Genomic DNA, 15,944 nt, shown 5'->3' on the forward strand with positions numbered 1-15,944 from the left:
TTTGCAGAGAACAGAAAGCTTCAATTTGAGGAGTGAGGTAACAGGCAACCTTTGCAGTAGATGTTTCTGAGGGTAAAGATGGAGCAACGCAAAAAAGAAAATCTATCGGGTTTATTTTATATTTTAAAATCAGAAATTGAAAAATGCAGATGTTGGGGATGGAACCTCGTTTGGTTCCTGTAGACGTGTCTCTGCAGCTGGATCCCCGTCCTGCACGACCTGACCCACTATACTTTGAAATGAATGATTAAAATGGAAAAAGAATGAAAACAAAAATCTAGAGTAAACTTGTATGATTCACCCCGCCACAACAAAGGCAGAGTTCTGCACGCGGTCCCACATCATTTTCACATTTTATTTTCAGTTAATCCTAATTAACAAAGCAGGATGAACTTTACACAGCGCATGCATTTATCCTTGTTCTGTAAATAAATGATTTTTTAAATTAATTTTATCTGGTTTACCTGTGGATTATGGCTGCTTGGTGTCTCACCTGTGGAGTTCTTCCTGGTCCAAAGGTGGTGGCTACGGGGGGAGCTGCTTTTTATGCTGATGCTCATCAGAATAAAAATGCTTATTTGGAGGACATAGGACAACTGCTGTGTTGTTCACACTTTGAGACACCAGGTGGCGCCCTGCACACAGGTGCAATCTCCTGTTTTTGTTGTTCACGTACAAGGAAATCATGGTAACATAATGAGAGTGGGGGTCACATATTAAATCTTTTTATTTTTTTCAAATAAGGAGTTTGGTTTCACCAACTTGAAGCATTTTAATAACTAAAATAGCCAAAAAGGGGAAAAAGTTTGTTGAAAGGCAAACGTGTAATGCCAAGATTCAGTTATTAAAGTGGACGAGAAAGAAACCTGAAACAAAACATCTCAGTCCAAACTACGTTCACACACCGCCCTCGGCAACACGCGTTCATGTTCAAAACTGTCGCATTCACGCGTCACTGCGCAAGTTTCTACGTGTTGGCATACTAATTTATAAACTTATAAGTTTCTACGACCGTTATTGGGCTCTACATACAAAATGCACGGCCACTGAACGCACATTGAAAGTCAAACCATTTACACTTTGACCAATCAGGGACTCAGATTTGGTGGTGACGTATGGATGACGTCCTTTTTAAATCACGGAAGCGCCCACCCTTTAAAACTTCACCATGGTGGAAAAATTAATAATTGTGGTTTGTGCTTGGTCAGTTAATTAACACCAAGTCTTTCATATGTCGAAATAGAGCTGTGAAAAAAAGAGCCTGGAGCAAGATTTGCACCCATCCTCTTCCAACTGTAGGTGGAGGACATGCACTAGTAAACATTAGAAAAAGAAGAAGCCCCTCTTTGTCTGCCCAGTGTAAACACCATGGGCTAAATTTGTTCAGAAAAATTCAGAACTTTGTGAGAAAACACATTGTTTGAGATAATGTTTGATGAGATAATTTAAGTCACTGTTAAGGAAGTTAATAATTGATATGATTGAAGAAGAACAGCCATAGAATTTACCTTCAGTAATTAAACTGTAATCAGATAGGGCTTTAATCAATGACCTGAGAGGATTAGAGCTGTAAAAATTGATGGAGTGACTTTGTGCTGAGGCAGGAGGAAGTAGTGAGGAGGAGGAGGAGGAGGAGCTCCTTCAGCTTCAGAAAAGGAACAGCAAATGCCTCATTTCTGGATTCCACGCTGAAGATGTTTTTAGTACATCACTCAGGTGCAGTAAATCATTTCTGACATCTCCTCTTTACAGCGATCCTCTCATCTGTTGCTGAAACACGGGGTCCTCCTCGCCTACCTTCGGTAATTGGCTCCCAAATCAAAAACGTCTTATGGTGTCCCTCTTCACACTCCAGCAAGCCGCCTTTCTTTTCTCTCCGCTGATATTTCCCATCATTTTCCACCCATGAAAGTTTCCTTTTTAAAATTTGCTTCTAAGGAGAAAAGTGGGCGGGGTTTGCATTCATGCACGGCTGAAAGCAGTTCTTGGGTTCTAAAGAGAAGAGCACATGTGAGCTAGCTTTTATACATCAAACATTTTTCACGCTTTTTTTTTAAATTTGGAAATACGTCAAATTCTTCTCATAAATATCATACTTAATTTTATACATGAGGACCCTTGTCCTCTGATGTAGATAGATGTTTTTAATTATCTCATGAATCCAATCCACTAAGCCGATTGAGAACACAAAGACCTCCATTTAGCTCTGCTGAAGTAAAAACGACTCATATTGATGATTTTGGGTATAGATACCATGCTTTTATTTTCAGAGTCCTGGATTTCCCTTTTTTGTGTTGGATGAACAGGTCACACTCTATCAAGATTTGCTCTTAAGCTCCTGTTAACTTTGACAGAGTTGGAGAGATTCTTTATTCCAGTGACTTTTCATCCTTTTCCGTTGGCATCTTCTGGCAAAAAGAGAGCAAACAAACAACACAGTGGTTCATGTTTATACCCACTGGTGTTTGAACACTTTTTGACGTACAAAAGCATCCTAAATTCAGTCATTCTGTTCCACAATTTTTGCAACCTAATTTCAAACAGGTACTGTAGCAGCTAAGTTCTAGCTCCTTTGATACACTGAGATGTGCGACGCCAGAGTTGACTGACGCGCCAAGCGGGCTGTCGTTTCCCTATACTACGAAGAAAATGAGTCTTTCACTCCGATCAACTTTGCATTACTTTGTTTCTTTTATTATTTACATTACTGAACGGATTTGACTTCACTTTTGCTTCGTTTCCCGCACAAGCGGTCAAAAACCATTTCTCCATCTGGCTCATGCACACCTGTGTGTGGTCAGGTAATCAATCAATTTATAGTTGACAGAAAAATATGAAAACAGCGACACCCACAGGACATGTTTCTCAATAGGGCTCCCACAGGTACTGTTTGGTGAAGTGGGCTGCAATGGGCAAGAAAGTTGAGAAATGCCCCGCCTACATCTGGTTCTGGATCTCTTAGAAGCATCTGCATTTGGGGGGACTGTTGTCCTAAAATGACCTCTGACCAAGCCAGAAATAATAAGCAAGAAGATAAGCAGCAAGCACCACTAAGTCCTCTTATTACTACCCCTTGTACACCACATTTACTGCTTCTTCTAATTCTCCTCCCAACACAGAGTTTATGTCATTTCCCCCCTTTGGTTTTCTTCCTCTTTTTGGTCCACGGAATGTCCGTTTGCATTCTGACCTGCACCAGAGTTCACTTACAAGACATGCCAAACCAAGAGGAATGTCCAAGGAAATGTGGACTAAACCATCCGGATCAAGCGTCCTTGACAACTTTACATTTATTGTCTCAAATTTTTGCCAAAGTTTTTTGGGGGATCAAACCTAAATTATTGCTTGGCATATTTTTGATCATTTCTGGTCCAATACATGTGATAAATCTTTCTTAGAAATGTATTCTTGTTAATGATAAAAACTGCCTTCGTACTGTTAAAAAAGACATCCTCACAACTTCTGACTTCCACTGCTATTCACATCTAAACATGACATTCATCAGCATCAGACACCTAATATAAACTCAACACGTCCTGCGATGCTAAACTGCATTTTCAACAGTAGATTATGCTGCATACAAGACGTTCGGTTGAACGTTTCAAATGTCAAAACCAGACTGTTTATGGCTGCTTAAAGCTCTGATAAGGGTTTCAATACTTATCACTTAGCAAATTCTAAAAAAAAGAAAAGTAGATATAGCTACACTAATTCTGCCATCATATAGGCCTTTACAATTTTCTTTACCTATTTTCTCTTATTCATTTAGGTATGGATGCAGAATCAATAAAACTACAGAATATGATATATATTTCTTTTTCATATGAATCTGGAAAAGGTTCTATCTATTTATAGGAAGATGTAATGACGGTCTGCGAAATAAGCCTTGGCTTCACCCGACACCTTTTTTGGTTAATCTTGTTCAATGTTTTATGTTGACGTTGTAATTTTATGTGTTTAACATGACTGAAATACATGTCTCTCTCTCTCCCTCTCTCTCTTTCTCATATGAATCTGTGAAAAGGTTTTTGGTTCAAAAGTGCTTATAAAATTGGTAAAACCTTCAGATATTCTCATTTTGGTGAAGGGAAAATCTAGAAAGTTTTATTTCACCCAAAAAACAAACAAAAAAAGTGTCTTTCTACTACAGATTACCACATTAGTCTGCCTTTTTTTTTGCAATATTTTACATTCAAGTTCCAGTAAGTGAGTTTTAAAGATACAGCGCATGAAAACTAGTCAGAGTGAGATCACAAAAAGGTGGTTTTGTGGCAGGAAGAGACATGGAGGAGGATGCAGAAGTGGTACAAACTTTTAAAGATAGTCTTGAGTTATTTAAAAAGAACTGCATGTGGTAGAGGGGGCTGGGCGATAAGGTGACGTGCTACAGCTTGTCGACCACAGCTGCCTCGAGGAAACAAAACTCAAGCCCGTGTCACGCCTCCATCGCTGCACTGACGGGGCCCAGACGTCATCCTCACTTCTCTTTCTTCTTCCTCGAGCCGCTTTCTCTTCCCCTCTGATCTCGTCCATCTTTTTCGCTCTGTTTCTGTCAACGACACGAAACGATGGCGGAGCTGGAGGGTCTGGAGTTCGGGAAGTCTGACTTTGTGCTGCTGGATGAGGTGACGATGGAACAGTTTATGGAAAACCTGAAGCTGAGGTAAGGCCAGTGGTTAGGGAGGATGCTTGAAATGTCCTTAACCTTACAGCAAATTCGAATGAAAGGGAACCCATTTTGATCGACATCAACAAAGCCTGATTCCACTGAAAAACACTGAAGTAGTGGCTGATGGATTTGAGTTTGGACGCTGACAGAGAGGCCAGAAAGCCGACACACGACAGGAAAGTACAGCGATCTGTCAACCCTGCCTCCAGTTTCCCGCTCAAACCTCAACTTCGGAACTTCTGCTTGACTCAAGCCGTCCAAGATCACACACGTGAACACAACTTTCTGTCTCGTTTTACAATTTCCTGACTGTCAGCGTGATACTGCCACTCATTACCACCTTCTCTTCAGCATTCTCTCTTCCTCTAACTCTTCTGTCTTCACTTCATGTAGCAATCGATGGACAAAAACATCCCAAAAGCTCATTCCCTGTAGCTGCCTCTGTGTGGAAACAAATGTGGCCTCAGCTCTAATCTCACAGCCTCAGACATGACGGTGCTGTGAGATTCATCTCTTTGAACATTTCATCGTTTTACACCGTACAATCAAAAACCTAGACAATAAATGTGTCATATGAAAATGTGTCTGCAGAATTTAATGGCATCTCTTTGAACCCTTCTTATATTGCAGACTGACAAAAACAGTGAAACAGTGTTTATACTCAAAGAGGACACAATAGAAAGAACGTTTGAAAGTGTTGCCATGAGAAAGCATCTTTTATATTTTAATGAAACCTTTCTAATCTCTCATTGGGGCTTTGCAACCACTAAGTTGGTGGCATCACATGCAGCATGGACAGGAAACGTGTCGAAGAGTCTGGTCATGCAGGACAGACAATGTGCTGAGGAGTTTCGAAAACAAGGCGAAGAGTTTAATGACTAACAACAGAAAATGTGGAGAGCGGTTTGATCAGGCAAGACAAAATAATGTATGTTGATTTCACCTTGTCGTAGCAGCTGATTTATGTTGATTGCGCAAACGACTGTAAAGTGTTGAAAATAGTGAAATGCTGCTTTTCTCCGCTTCAGAATGTGCTGGAATTATGTTAATTGTGTAAACGCTTGAAGAGTTATGGCAGTCGAAAGAATGTAAACACTGGATTTAAAGTTCCAGTGTTAAAGGGTTAATGACTAATGCCTTATTCACAACTTCCTTTAAGGGTAGAAAAATGGGCAAACCTGTGCAGGGCACATAGATGGCCTCCATAAAATATTAATTTTGTAGACCGCTTGAATTTAGAAAAATAGACAATCAGAGCATAGTTTGTGTGGGCATCCTGTGGCTAGAGTGTGGCTTAAGGGGACTGTAAGACAGCATCACTTGTGCGTCATAAGTACATGTAACTTGCAAATAGGTCACAATACTTTTAACACACGCATGACAAATGCATGTTCAATCTCATGACATTCCTGGAGGTGGCTGTACTATCCTGAAGAGAACTGAAACCCCAAAACCAGCAGCACCTGAACATGTCAACCCCATTGTACGTGTGAATGTGATGAAGGCTTGAGAATGAAAAGTAGCCAACAGTTTGGTCACATTGGACAGAACACAAAGAGTTCAGTGGAAAGGACAGAAAACATGGCAAACAGTTAGGTCAAGCAACGCAGAAAATGTACTGAAGAATTCAGGAGACTTGACAAAGAGTTTAATCAGAAAGTATAGAAAATGTGGTTAACAGTTTGGTCACATAGAACATCAGATACACTGTAGAGTTAAACACTAAAGATGAAAACATTCTGAACAGTTTGGTCAAACTGGAACAAAAGATGTTGAAGAGCCCAGAAAATGTGCCTAAGAGTTTATTCGGCATCGGAATTATTGGTGAACAGTTTGGTAACGCGGAACAGAAAACATACTAAAGAGAGGTACGCTGGGAGTTAAGCAAGATGTGTATGATAGCAGCAAGACAGAGAGGAGATGTGTTATAGATGTGACAGAAGAGTTCAAGGTGGAGGAAGGACTACGCCTTTGACCCACTTCTTGTTTACGATGATGATGGACAGATTGACGGATTAGGATGGACTGGAATCTCTCTAGATGTTTGCAGATGATATTGTGATTTATAGTAAAAGCAGGTGGAGATACATCTGGAGAAGTGGAGCCTTGCTCTGGAAAAAAAGATGAATGAAGGTCAGCTGCTACGAGATAGAGTATCTGTGTTTGAAGTGTGATGTGTGAAAAACAAGTATCAGCAAGAATAAAAGGATAGACGACGACTGTGGTGAAAGCAGCCATGCTGTTGGTTTGGATTGAGGTGGAAGGAAGCAGTTGTTAGAAAAAGAAGATAAAACATGTACATACTATGGGCATTTTAGACAAGCAGACAAGCACACTAGACAAGCAGGGAGGGGCTTCTTCTTTTCTTTTTCTACTGTTTGCTAGCACAGCAGGAAGCGTATTAGTGGGAAATGTGGAAGTGGGGCAAATTGGGCAAAACCCAAAAATGGTTGGTTCATTGCTAGCATCCTTGCAATGGGGGGGGACAAGGATTACCATCATGTCAGGAGAGTCGCCTCGGTTTATTTTTATGTAAAAACACAAACCCACACGCCGCCAGGGTCGTCGCTGTGTATGGGTTAAAAAAAAAACCAAATTCAGACGTCGCTACCAAATCGGAGTCCCCGATTGATCAAAGTTCGACCTGATTTAATCAGCAAATGCTGCGCGTTTTGTACTTAGAGCTTGAAAACAGTCGCAAAACATTGCATAGCGAGAGATTTGAACATGGAAGCCCAAAATGTGCATTTGTGCATGTTTACATAGACTTTCATTAAAAGTGCCTCAGATGTGTTTAAATGTTTAATCATTAAGCGAATTTAGTAGTTTTATTCAAAATTTACTTCTTAGGAATGTAATGGCTCAAGACACTTTACTTTTAATTGAGTAACAATGTTTTGAAATAAATCTTACTTGAGTCAAATGAGCTTCTGTCTAATGTATTCTAATGAATCTGTGAAAGTCTCTTTATTTAACCAATTTACAGAACATTCAAATGATCATTTATTGATGTTCCAGCTGACTGAAAACCACCAAACATTGAAAATATCCAGATGTGTAGATGTTTGACCAATCTTTATTTATTCAGTGAGTTCAAGTGAAAACAGTTCCTATTGTAGATTTTAATCCAAAGTGAAATGTAAACTCGGCCAGTTCCTAAAGGTTTTTCCTTCAGTTAGGTAATCAGAACATTAAAATTTCATTTTGTAACATAGTTTTTGTGCCAGTTAAATCCCTTGAGCAGTGGTGTCAAACTCATTTTCACTGAAGGCCACATCAGCATAGTGGCTGTCCTCAAAGGGCCAGATATAACTTATACATGTAACTAAATGTAATGAAAAATAAATGTAACAACTCCTTAATGTTGAATTACTCATTTATTTATTTACTATAACTTTTTAAAGAGACAATTACAGTTGCATAGAAAACAAATGTTTGCTTGTTACTCTAGCAGAAATCCTTTTAAATTTCAGGTTAGGTTATATGAACAGTGTTTAAGTCGTAATGTATAGTTGCCCAATCTGATATTTCAAGTTCAATTCCCCCCAGATATGAATAAATACGCACCAATTTTTATTTGAAGAAAAACGTAATGCTCTCGTTGGCCAAATAAAATGACATGGCGAGCCACATTTGGCCCGCAGGCCTTGAGTTTGACACATGTGTCCTAGAGCATGTTAAAGCTTTTGCTCATCCAGAATTTCTGGATTGTTTTATTTTGAAATCTGCAAAATAACGTTATGCACCAATACGTTACCTATTCTTTGATAAACTTTGATTAATTTTTGTGTTTTTGGTGGTTCTATTGCTTTTGCTTGGCATTCAGATGCAGCTTTAACATGAATTACATATGTTTGTTGGGTAACTCTCAGTTAACCCCTGTGGTGAGTCAGTTTAACCCTCACACCCTAAGCTAGCATGAAGCGGCAACACCCTTTTGAACCACAGCTTTTGTTTCCTGCTTTCGGGGTGTCACTTCCTGTCTGCTCTGCATGACATCAGACTGAGAGATGTGTTTTTTTTAAGTACCCTGGGCCTTTTTATTTTATGTGTGAGATAAAAAAAACTGTGGTTTCATGCAAGTCTTCTTCTAAATGAGGATGATGTCTGTGTGTGGTCAGGTTCCAGAAGGGCCGCATCTACACTTACATCGGAGAGGTGGTGGTCTCCGTGAACCCTTACAGACAGATGGACATTTTTGGAAAGGAAACCATTGAAGCCTACCGGGGCCGGGAACTGTATGAAAACCCTCCTCACCTGTATGCCGTGTCAGACGCTGCCTACAAGGCCATGAAGAGGCGAGCTAAGGACACCTGCATCGTCATCTCAGGTCGGTTTGTCCAACAGTTCAGAAGTTTGAGCCAGAGAGCCACTGACTCAAAAAAACAACAAGTTTTTGGATGAGTTAAGTTGTTTTACAGCAGGCCCAGATTTAGACAGCCCTACTATGTAATGCAGGTAAGTCTAGTCTGGGTGTGCTGAAGGTTTGGGATGTCATATCCCAAATAAATGTAATGCTTAATGCTATTTCTGACATCACCTTCTTCGTTTACCAGGCTTGGGACAGGCACAAGCAGGACACTGGTTTGTGCCCTGTGAAGGTTGCATTTGATTGGTTTCACAGATTTTGTCATTTGAAGTCATCCCAGATTCATCTTCAATTTTACTTTTTCAGAATTATGGCAAACAGGCCTTTTAAACATAACCACACGGTAAAAGCAAACTCTGATAAATTTAAATATCTAATTTCTTTGGATGTGCTCTCTTCGCGCGGTGGGGGGGTTCACATTACATCTGAGCCGGGGGTGTCTGGTCCCTGGGGGGTGGGTTCTGGTCCTTGCTCCTGGGTGCTGGGCCCCGCCAAATTTCCAACTGTGGCCGAGCCTGGTCGGGCCATATTTACAACACCCCTTGTGGGCCCTCTTTTTTTCCCCGGGGTTCCCCCCTCCTGGGCGGGGGCCGCGGGCCCCCTGCCTCGCTCCTCCCTGGACCAACCGTGGGCCGGGCGGGTGGCTGCCTGGAGTGCGGGGCGGGTCTCCCTTGGGGGGTCCTGGCTCGTACCTGGGGTTGGGGCGGGGGGATGCCCGGAACTCCTGGGTGGTGGTGGGGTGCTCGTTTGGGGCTGTGGGCGTCCTTCTCCGGTGGGGCCCTGCGTTGGGTTCTCCCGGCGCGGCGGGGGGGCTGCTCTCCTGGTTGGGCTGGGGCGGCGCTCTCTTTCCCTCCGTGCCTCCCTGGCCTCTGGCTCTGGGGGCCTTGCGGCGGCCCTGCTGGCCCTGGCCTGGGTGGCGGGCTTGGTCGCCCGGGCGGCGGTTGTTCCCTGCCGGTTCCCGTGTGGCGTTGGGGGAATTCCGGCTGCCGCTGCTGCTCCTGCGGTGGGGGTCTTGGGGTGGGGATGGCTGGGCACTCTCCCTCCTTCTTTTCACGTTCCACCATCCATTTTAGAAGAACATAAACACTCACCTGAGCACTGGTGTTAGCTCACCTTTGCACTAACAGTTTGCATGACTGAATTACTGAAATATTTCACACTAGTTGGTTTTAAGGCATAAGTATGCGTGTGAACACTATCTGTTTTGTGTACATGTCGACAGGTGGACATTTTTGCAGCTAGCAGGTGTGTTTATAACATTTGAGTGTGTGTGTGGACAGGCCCCGCCCTTTTTGTACTACATTTGAACCTTACCATAATGATTAACAACCAGTAAACTTGTAGCTTTATGCTGCTTCATGGTCTTACCCCCCTTCCCCTCCTATTATCACCCCCTACCCCCCTCTCTCTAACGTCCCTCTCTCTTCTTCCCCTCTTTCCTTTTCCGTCCGGTCCAACACCAAAGATTTTCAGACATGATTGAAATCAATAAAGTTTGGCCTCAATTACAAAAGGGGTTTATTCAGACATACCTTTGGTCTGTCTGAAGATTAATAACCCCTCTTGTTAAAGTAAAATATGTCCAACACAAGAGGCCCTCAGCTCTCATCTGTCTGCCCAGCTGTTGGACAGGACAAGTTAGAAAAAAAAAAAAAAAATAATAATAATTTCTTTGGATGTTTCATTTTCTGCCGACAAGAAAATAATCTCAGAAACTGATCCCTATCATTAACTGTTTTTGAGCCCTGAACGTGGAGTTCCCACAGCTCATTGCTGGAGCATCAACCAAAATAAGGGCAAAGTGTAAAAACCTTCCTGTAGCCTTTTACAAAAACACAGTTTGAACATTGCTTTTGATCCACTTGAGACTTCATAACATCCCAAAACCTAATAAACTGTGGACCATGTCCCGGACCATGACCTGGATGACTGAGGATTTCCACTGGCATTTTAGATTAAGGTTGTTTCTAATTGCTGAGCAATAAACATAATCTCATAACGGACGTCTTACATTTCCAAACTTATTATATTAAGTTTTTGATATAATTTGTTAAATATTAAGAAAGGTTTAGCCTACTTAAATCAAGCTTTACCAAGGCTGCCAAAAAGAAAGATTTATTTCAACCTTTTAAACATTATGCGATGTAATTGGCTTCTACAATGCAGCAACAAACAGGGGTTCAAAAACTTCTGGTCAGAATTTTGTAAGTCAGAATCCTAAGGAAGGAACATTTTTCTTACCTCACTGGCATGATTAATTTAATCATTAATTTAATTACTACAATTCAGTAGGGATATATATTCTAAAAGTACCTGTCAATCAGAATGCCACACTGTTATTTGAAGCTCAATATTTTAGGTTAGCTTTAATTAGGGACTAAAGGGTTTTCTTGTTTTTTTTGTTGTTGTAACTACCATCAAATCCTTTTCAGGTGAAAGTGGAGCTGGAAAGACAGAGGCCAGTAAATACATTATGCAGTACATTGCTGCCATCACAAACCCGGGTCAAAGGGTCGAGGTGGAGAGGTAAACCCCACCCACTCTGATCAGCTCACCTAAATGAGAGAAATGTGACGTGTGCTTTTCTTCTGCGCCCCGGCCATGGCCGCTGTTCCCTGGTGAATCAGTGTGAAGAACGTGCTGCTCAAGTCTAACTGTGTACTAGAGGCCTTTGGGAACGCCAAGACAAACCGCAACGACAACTCCAGCCGCTTCGGCAAGTATATGGACATCAACTTCAACTTTAACGGCGACCCCACAGGAGGACACATCAACAACTACCTGCTGGAGAAGGTGAGGGCATGGGGGGAGTGGGATGGACTGCAGAGCAGCAGTAGTTTATTAGAAGTAGAATTTGCCTCTGAGTTGTGGGCGGACTGTTGGTTGCTGAGGCACCCCGCCCCCTTTCCTCTCCCCTTTGCTAGAGCTCAGAGCAGGGAGCTGGTGGCCAGCCCAGCATATTTTCGATGTCACAAATAAGCTCTTTTTCCACCGGCATTCTTTTGTCTGCTCCTGATTCACAAGAATTTGAATAAAGAAATACTCAGACATGCAATTTTAAGCTTACATTTCTTTAAATATGTCCTCCATCATCAGAAAAATGACGCAAGAACATGCTAAAAAACACAATTTTCCTAACAGTGGGTGTTTGGGAATTGAAATTTATCATCTTTGTGTATAGGTCTAAATTGTACCAACTGTGTAATGCTAAAACAAACACATACAATAATTGTAGAAGATCAAGCTGACTAAGAAGGGCGCCACACCTACATATAAAAGAGACGACTCAAAAGAATAATAAGCTTTTCAGGATCTAGTAAAAGGAAAAGATTTGTATTGTAGGATGGGATGGGGGGAAAAACTGACAAAATGGAGTGATTTTCCATCTGTTTGTGTCTGATCACATCTCTGTTATTGTACCATGAGTGATTTTATTTAAACATTTAACTCAGTTAAAGAATCAGTTTGATGAAAATCGTGTTTTTGGTGTTTTTAACATGTTCTTGTGGCATTTTGCTCGTGACGGAGGACACAAAATAAGAAATTGAGGCTTGAAATTGCATTTCTGAGTCTTTTTCAAATGCTGTTTGAAAAAGATTGTAGTTCTGATGTTTCAAATACAGTTCCATAAATGCTCCGCTGCATTCTGATGCGTCCACTTGCAGACAACAGGATCAATGTACGTCTTTGTTTCCTTGTCTCATCATCCGGATCAAAACTGTACGGCTGGATAGCTCTAATATTGTTCACCATTTTTGTTGCACTGGTAATGTTAAGGTGGGAGAGTGAGGGGCTGTAAGCTAGTAGGACTGCGTGTGAAAAGAAGGGTGATGGGAAGTGGGGGCGAGGTTGCTCTGCGTAAACAGTTCCGCCCAAAACTCAGAGCTCAAAATTTTGTAGAATTTCTTTATACAAATCAGACAAAAAATGTTTTAAACAATATTTAAAAACAAAAAGACTCTCAAACTTATTTTTTATGAAATTCTGTTTCTTATCAAGTCAAGGGTGGTCCATCAGCAAGAGGGGGAGAGGAACTTCCACTCCTTCTACCAGGTAAACTCTGGAGTAAGCTGCCGACACTCGTGAATCAGTCCTGATCCAGTTCTGTGTGTCCTCAGCTTCTGCGTGGTGGTTCTGAGGAGATGCTGCAGTTGTTGCACCTCCAGGGCGACCCTGCGTTATATGTTTTCACCAGAGAGGGCGCTGCAGCTGCCGTAAGCTCACCCCTCCAGGTTTTATGCTCTGCTCCGCCTCTGCTCTCACAGAAAAACCTTCAGCTGAGCTTCTCTGCTTCCAGACATCCAACAACGACCGCTCGAACCACAAAGCAGTGATGAGCGCGCTGGATGTGATCGGCTTCTCAAACCAGGAAATTACTTCCATTTATCAGATCCTGGCCTCCATTCTGCTCTTGGTAAATGTTTTTTTTTTTAGGTTTCTGCATGTCGTTTGCAGAAACAACAAACCCTAAATTAAAAAACAGATTTTCTGTAAACTGTCAGATTATTTTTGTTTATTTATTTCCTCAAAAATTCTTCTGTTTTAAGTTTAAAGTGGATAAAATGGCTGTCTCCTCCAGGGTAATGTTCAGTTTGAGGAAGACGGAGAGAGCGTCCAGGTCGTTGAAGATGGGGTGGTGAATCAGATCGCGGAGCTGACTGCCACAGACCCGGACTGCGTTGTTAAGAGCTTGCTGTACCGCACCGTGGCCACAGGGGGCGGCGAAGTCATTGAAAAGGGCCACACGGAGCAGGATGCCTGCTTTGGGCGGGAAGCATTCGCTAAGGTGTCTTTTATGTCTTTCTTGATGCCTGATTGAGAAGCTCTGAGGATGTGGGACATCTTATTTGCTTCTGTTTCAGGCCCTTTATGAGAGGCTCTTTGGCTGGATCGTGAGCCGCATCAACAGCGTCATCGAGGTCAAAAACTACAACCCAGTGCTGCATGGGAAAAACACAGTCATTGGCGTGCTGGATATCTATGGCTTTGAGATCTTTGACAACAACAGGTTGGTGTCGTCGTGTTTTGTCACCTGCTCCTAATTCTCTGAACGTGCGATTGCTGAACGTTCTCAGGTCTTTGTTCACGTTGCTTTGGCCAGTTTTGAACAGTTCTGCATCAACTACTGCAACGAGAAGCTGCAGCAGCTCTTCATCGAGCTCATCCTCCAACAGGAGCAAAGCGAATACCAGAGAGAGGGCATCACCTGGCAGCACGTGAGAAACCGCCCTGATTCTGGACATAGTCCTCATTTTTTAAACCACCCCTTCCACAGGAAACAGAGACAACTGCTGGTCTGATGCTTCTATTCTGCTTCACTCATCTTCAGTTAACATGAACAACCCCTAAAAACTACAATGATTTAGCAAAAGTGTTTTTTTCAAATATTTTAGAAAACTGTATAAGTCCAAAAAACGCAAAATGCCAAAAAAAAAACCGCACCATAGCTTTAAAAAATATGAAATGTTCTAACATCTTTATTTTAAAATTAAAAGCAAAAAAGGTGTAAAAACTAACATGCTAACAAATTCTAGGTACGCTTTTTTGTGCTAAATTTGTTGAAAAACATCTAAAGCAATTACAATGATACAAAAAATATGAATTCTAAAGGTAAAATATTTTAAATTAAATTAAAATCAACAACAATCCCAAGACAGATGAAAAGTAATTAAAAACATGTTTCAAAATAGCTAACAACCATTTTTTAAAAGAAAAAACTTAAAATAGCTCCTTTTAACATGAATTAAAACAGTTAAAAATTGACATAAAAGGCGAAACAGTTAATTTGCTAATTAATTACATGATCAACATAAAAAAACAAAATTAAGTTAAGATATATTTGTTGTGAATATAGTTCGATATAGCAAATTGAGGAGGAATTGTATCCTAAAAAATACAAATGTAAAGGCAATCTAAAATTCAGCTCTCGTGGTGGTTTTCTGTCTGTCCAAAGTCTTTTCAGAAAACAAGACCCTGATGTATGCCACGTGTGATCCATCAGCTCTCCTTCCTTTTGACCTGCAGATCGATTACTTTAACAACCAGATCATCGTTGACCTGGTGGAGCAGCCGCACAAAGGCATCATCTCCATCCTGGACGAGGCGTGTCTCACTGTTGGGAAGGTCACGGACACCGTCTGCCTGGAGAGCATGAACACCAAACTGGCCCAGCATCCTCACTACACCTCCCGCAAGGTGAGGATTTCCAATTTGTTAAATCCGTGTATTAATACAAAGAGTTTTTTTTTTAAATCAACATTTATGTTTTATCTGGATATTTGAGTATCTTAAACCAATAAACACATGAAAACTGAACAACCAAGTCACAGATAATCTAAAAATACATGAATTCATGTAAAGATGCAGTGTGATGTTTTGCCAGCAGAGTGCAGCAGAGAGTTTCATCAGCTCTCTGATGCAGTTGGATGCGAGAGTGAAGGAGCTCACTTTGACCTTTTCTGTTGGCAGCTCAGTCCCACTGATAAAACCATGGACTTTCAGAAGCACTTCCGCATCCGCCACTATGCCGGAGACGTCACGTGAGTCCTCACATTTCTGGAAAAAATGGCAGTTTGCCTTGCAGAGGTCAGGAGTGTAAGCCCAGTAATCCTGCTAAAAGAGCTCTGTTTTTTTTACTTTGATATCAGATAAGCTTGATCTAAAACTATAGATTTTTGACCAATTTGCAGCCACAACATGGAGGAGAACATGCGCACGTGCTTGCTATTAGGATGCCTATTGATACAATAATACATCAAACCCCTTAGGCTCATAAATGACCGTAATTTAGTTTTTATAAGAAAGCAAAAACATAAGCAAATTTTTTTTCAGAGCTGAAAATAAATTTAGTTACCAAGGGGTTAAGGCAGCTTCAATTCCCTTATCTGTTATAAGGATGTTTTATTG

At 41.4% G+C, this 15,944-nt stretch overlaps 1 protein-coding gene across 3 annotated transcripts in view; it reads left to right on the top strand.

The window, feature by feature from the left end:
• The first annotated feature begins 16 nt into the window (after positions 1-16).
• The window catches only part of myo1g (myosin IG), a 47,099-nt gene continuing 31,171 nt past the window's right edge, over positions 17-15,944 (top strand). Inside the window, exons 1-12 of one of the 3 annotated variants that reach the window (XM_078954744.1) lie at positions 17-37; positions 8,791-8,999; positions 11,471-11,564; positions 11,666-11,831; positions 13,038-13,091; positions 13,157-13,252; positions 13,336-13,452; positions 13,618-13,824; positions 13,901-14,046; positions 14,140-14,254; positions 15,063-15,233; positions 15,507-15,577. In XM_078954744.1, the coding sequence (XP_078810870.1) occupies positions 8,858-8,999; positions 11,471-11,564; positions 11,666-11,831; positions 13,038-13,091; positions 13,157-13,252; positions 13,336-13,452; positions 13,618-13,824; positions 13,901-14,046; positions 14,140-14,254; positions 15,063-15,233; positions 15,507-15,577 (1,379 nt within the window). In that variant the 5' untranslated portion in view covers positions 17-37; positions 8,791-8,857. Of the gene's footprint in view, positions 38-4,529; positions 4,664-5,502; positions 5,598-8,790; positions 9,000-11,470; positions 11,565-11,665; positions 11,832-13,037; positions 13,092-13,156; positions 13,253-13,335; positions 13,453-13,617; positions 13,825-13,900; positions 14,047-14,139; positions 14,255-15,062; positions 15,234-15,506; positions 15,578-15,944 lie in introns of those variants that run through there. The other 2 variants (XM_023960026.2, XM_023960027.2) reach the window with 2 other exon arrangements.

The sequence above is a fragment of the Oryzias latipes genome, chromosome 11 (assembly GCF_053564925.1).
Source record: "Oryzias latipes strain Hd-rR chromosome 11, Olatipes_Hd-rR_3.1".
Classification (NCBI taxonomy): domain Eukaryota; kingdom Metazoa; phylum Chordata; class Actinopteri; order Beloniformes; family Adrianichthyidae; genus Oryzias; species Oryzias latipes.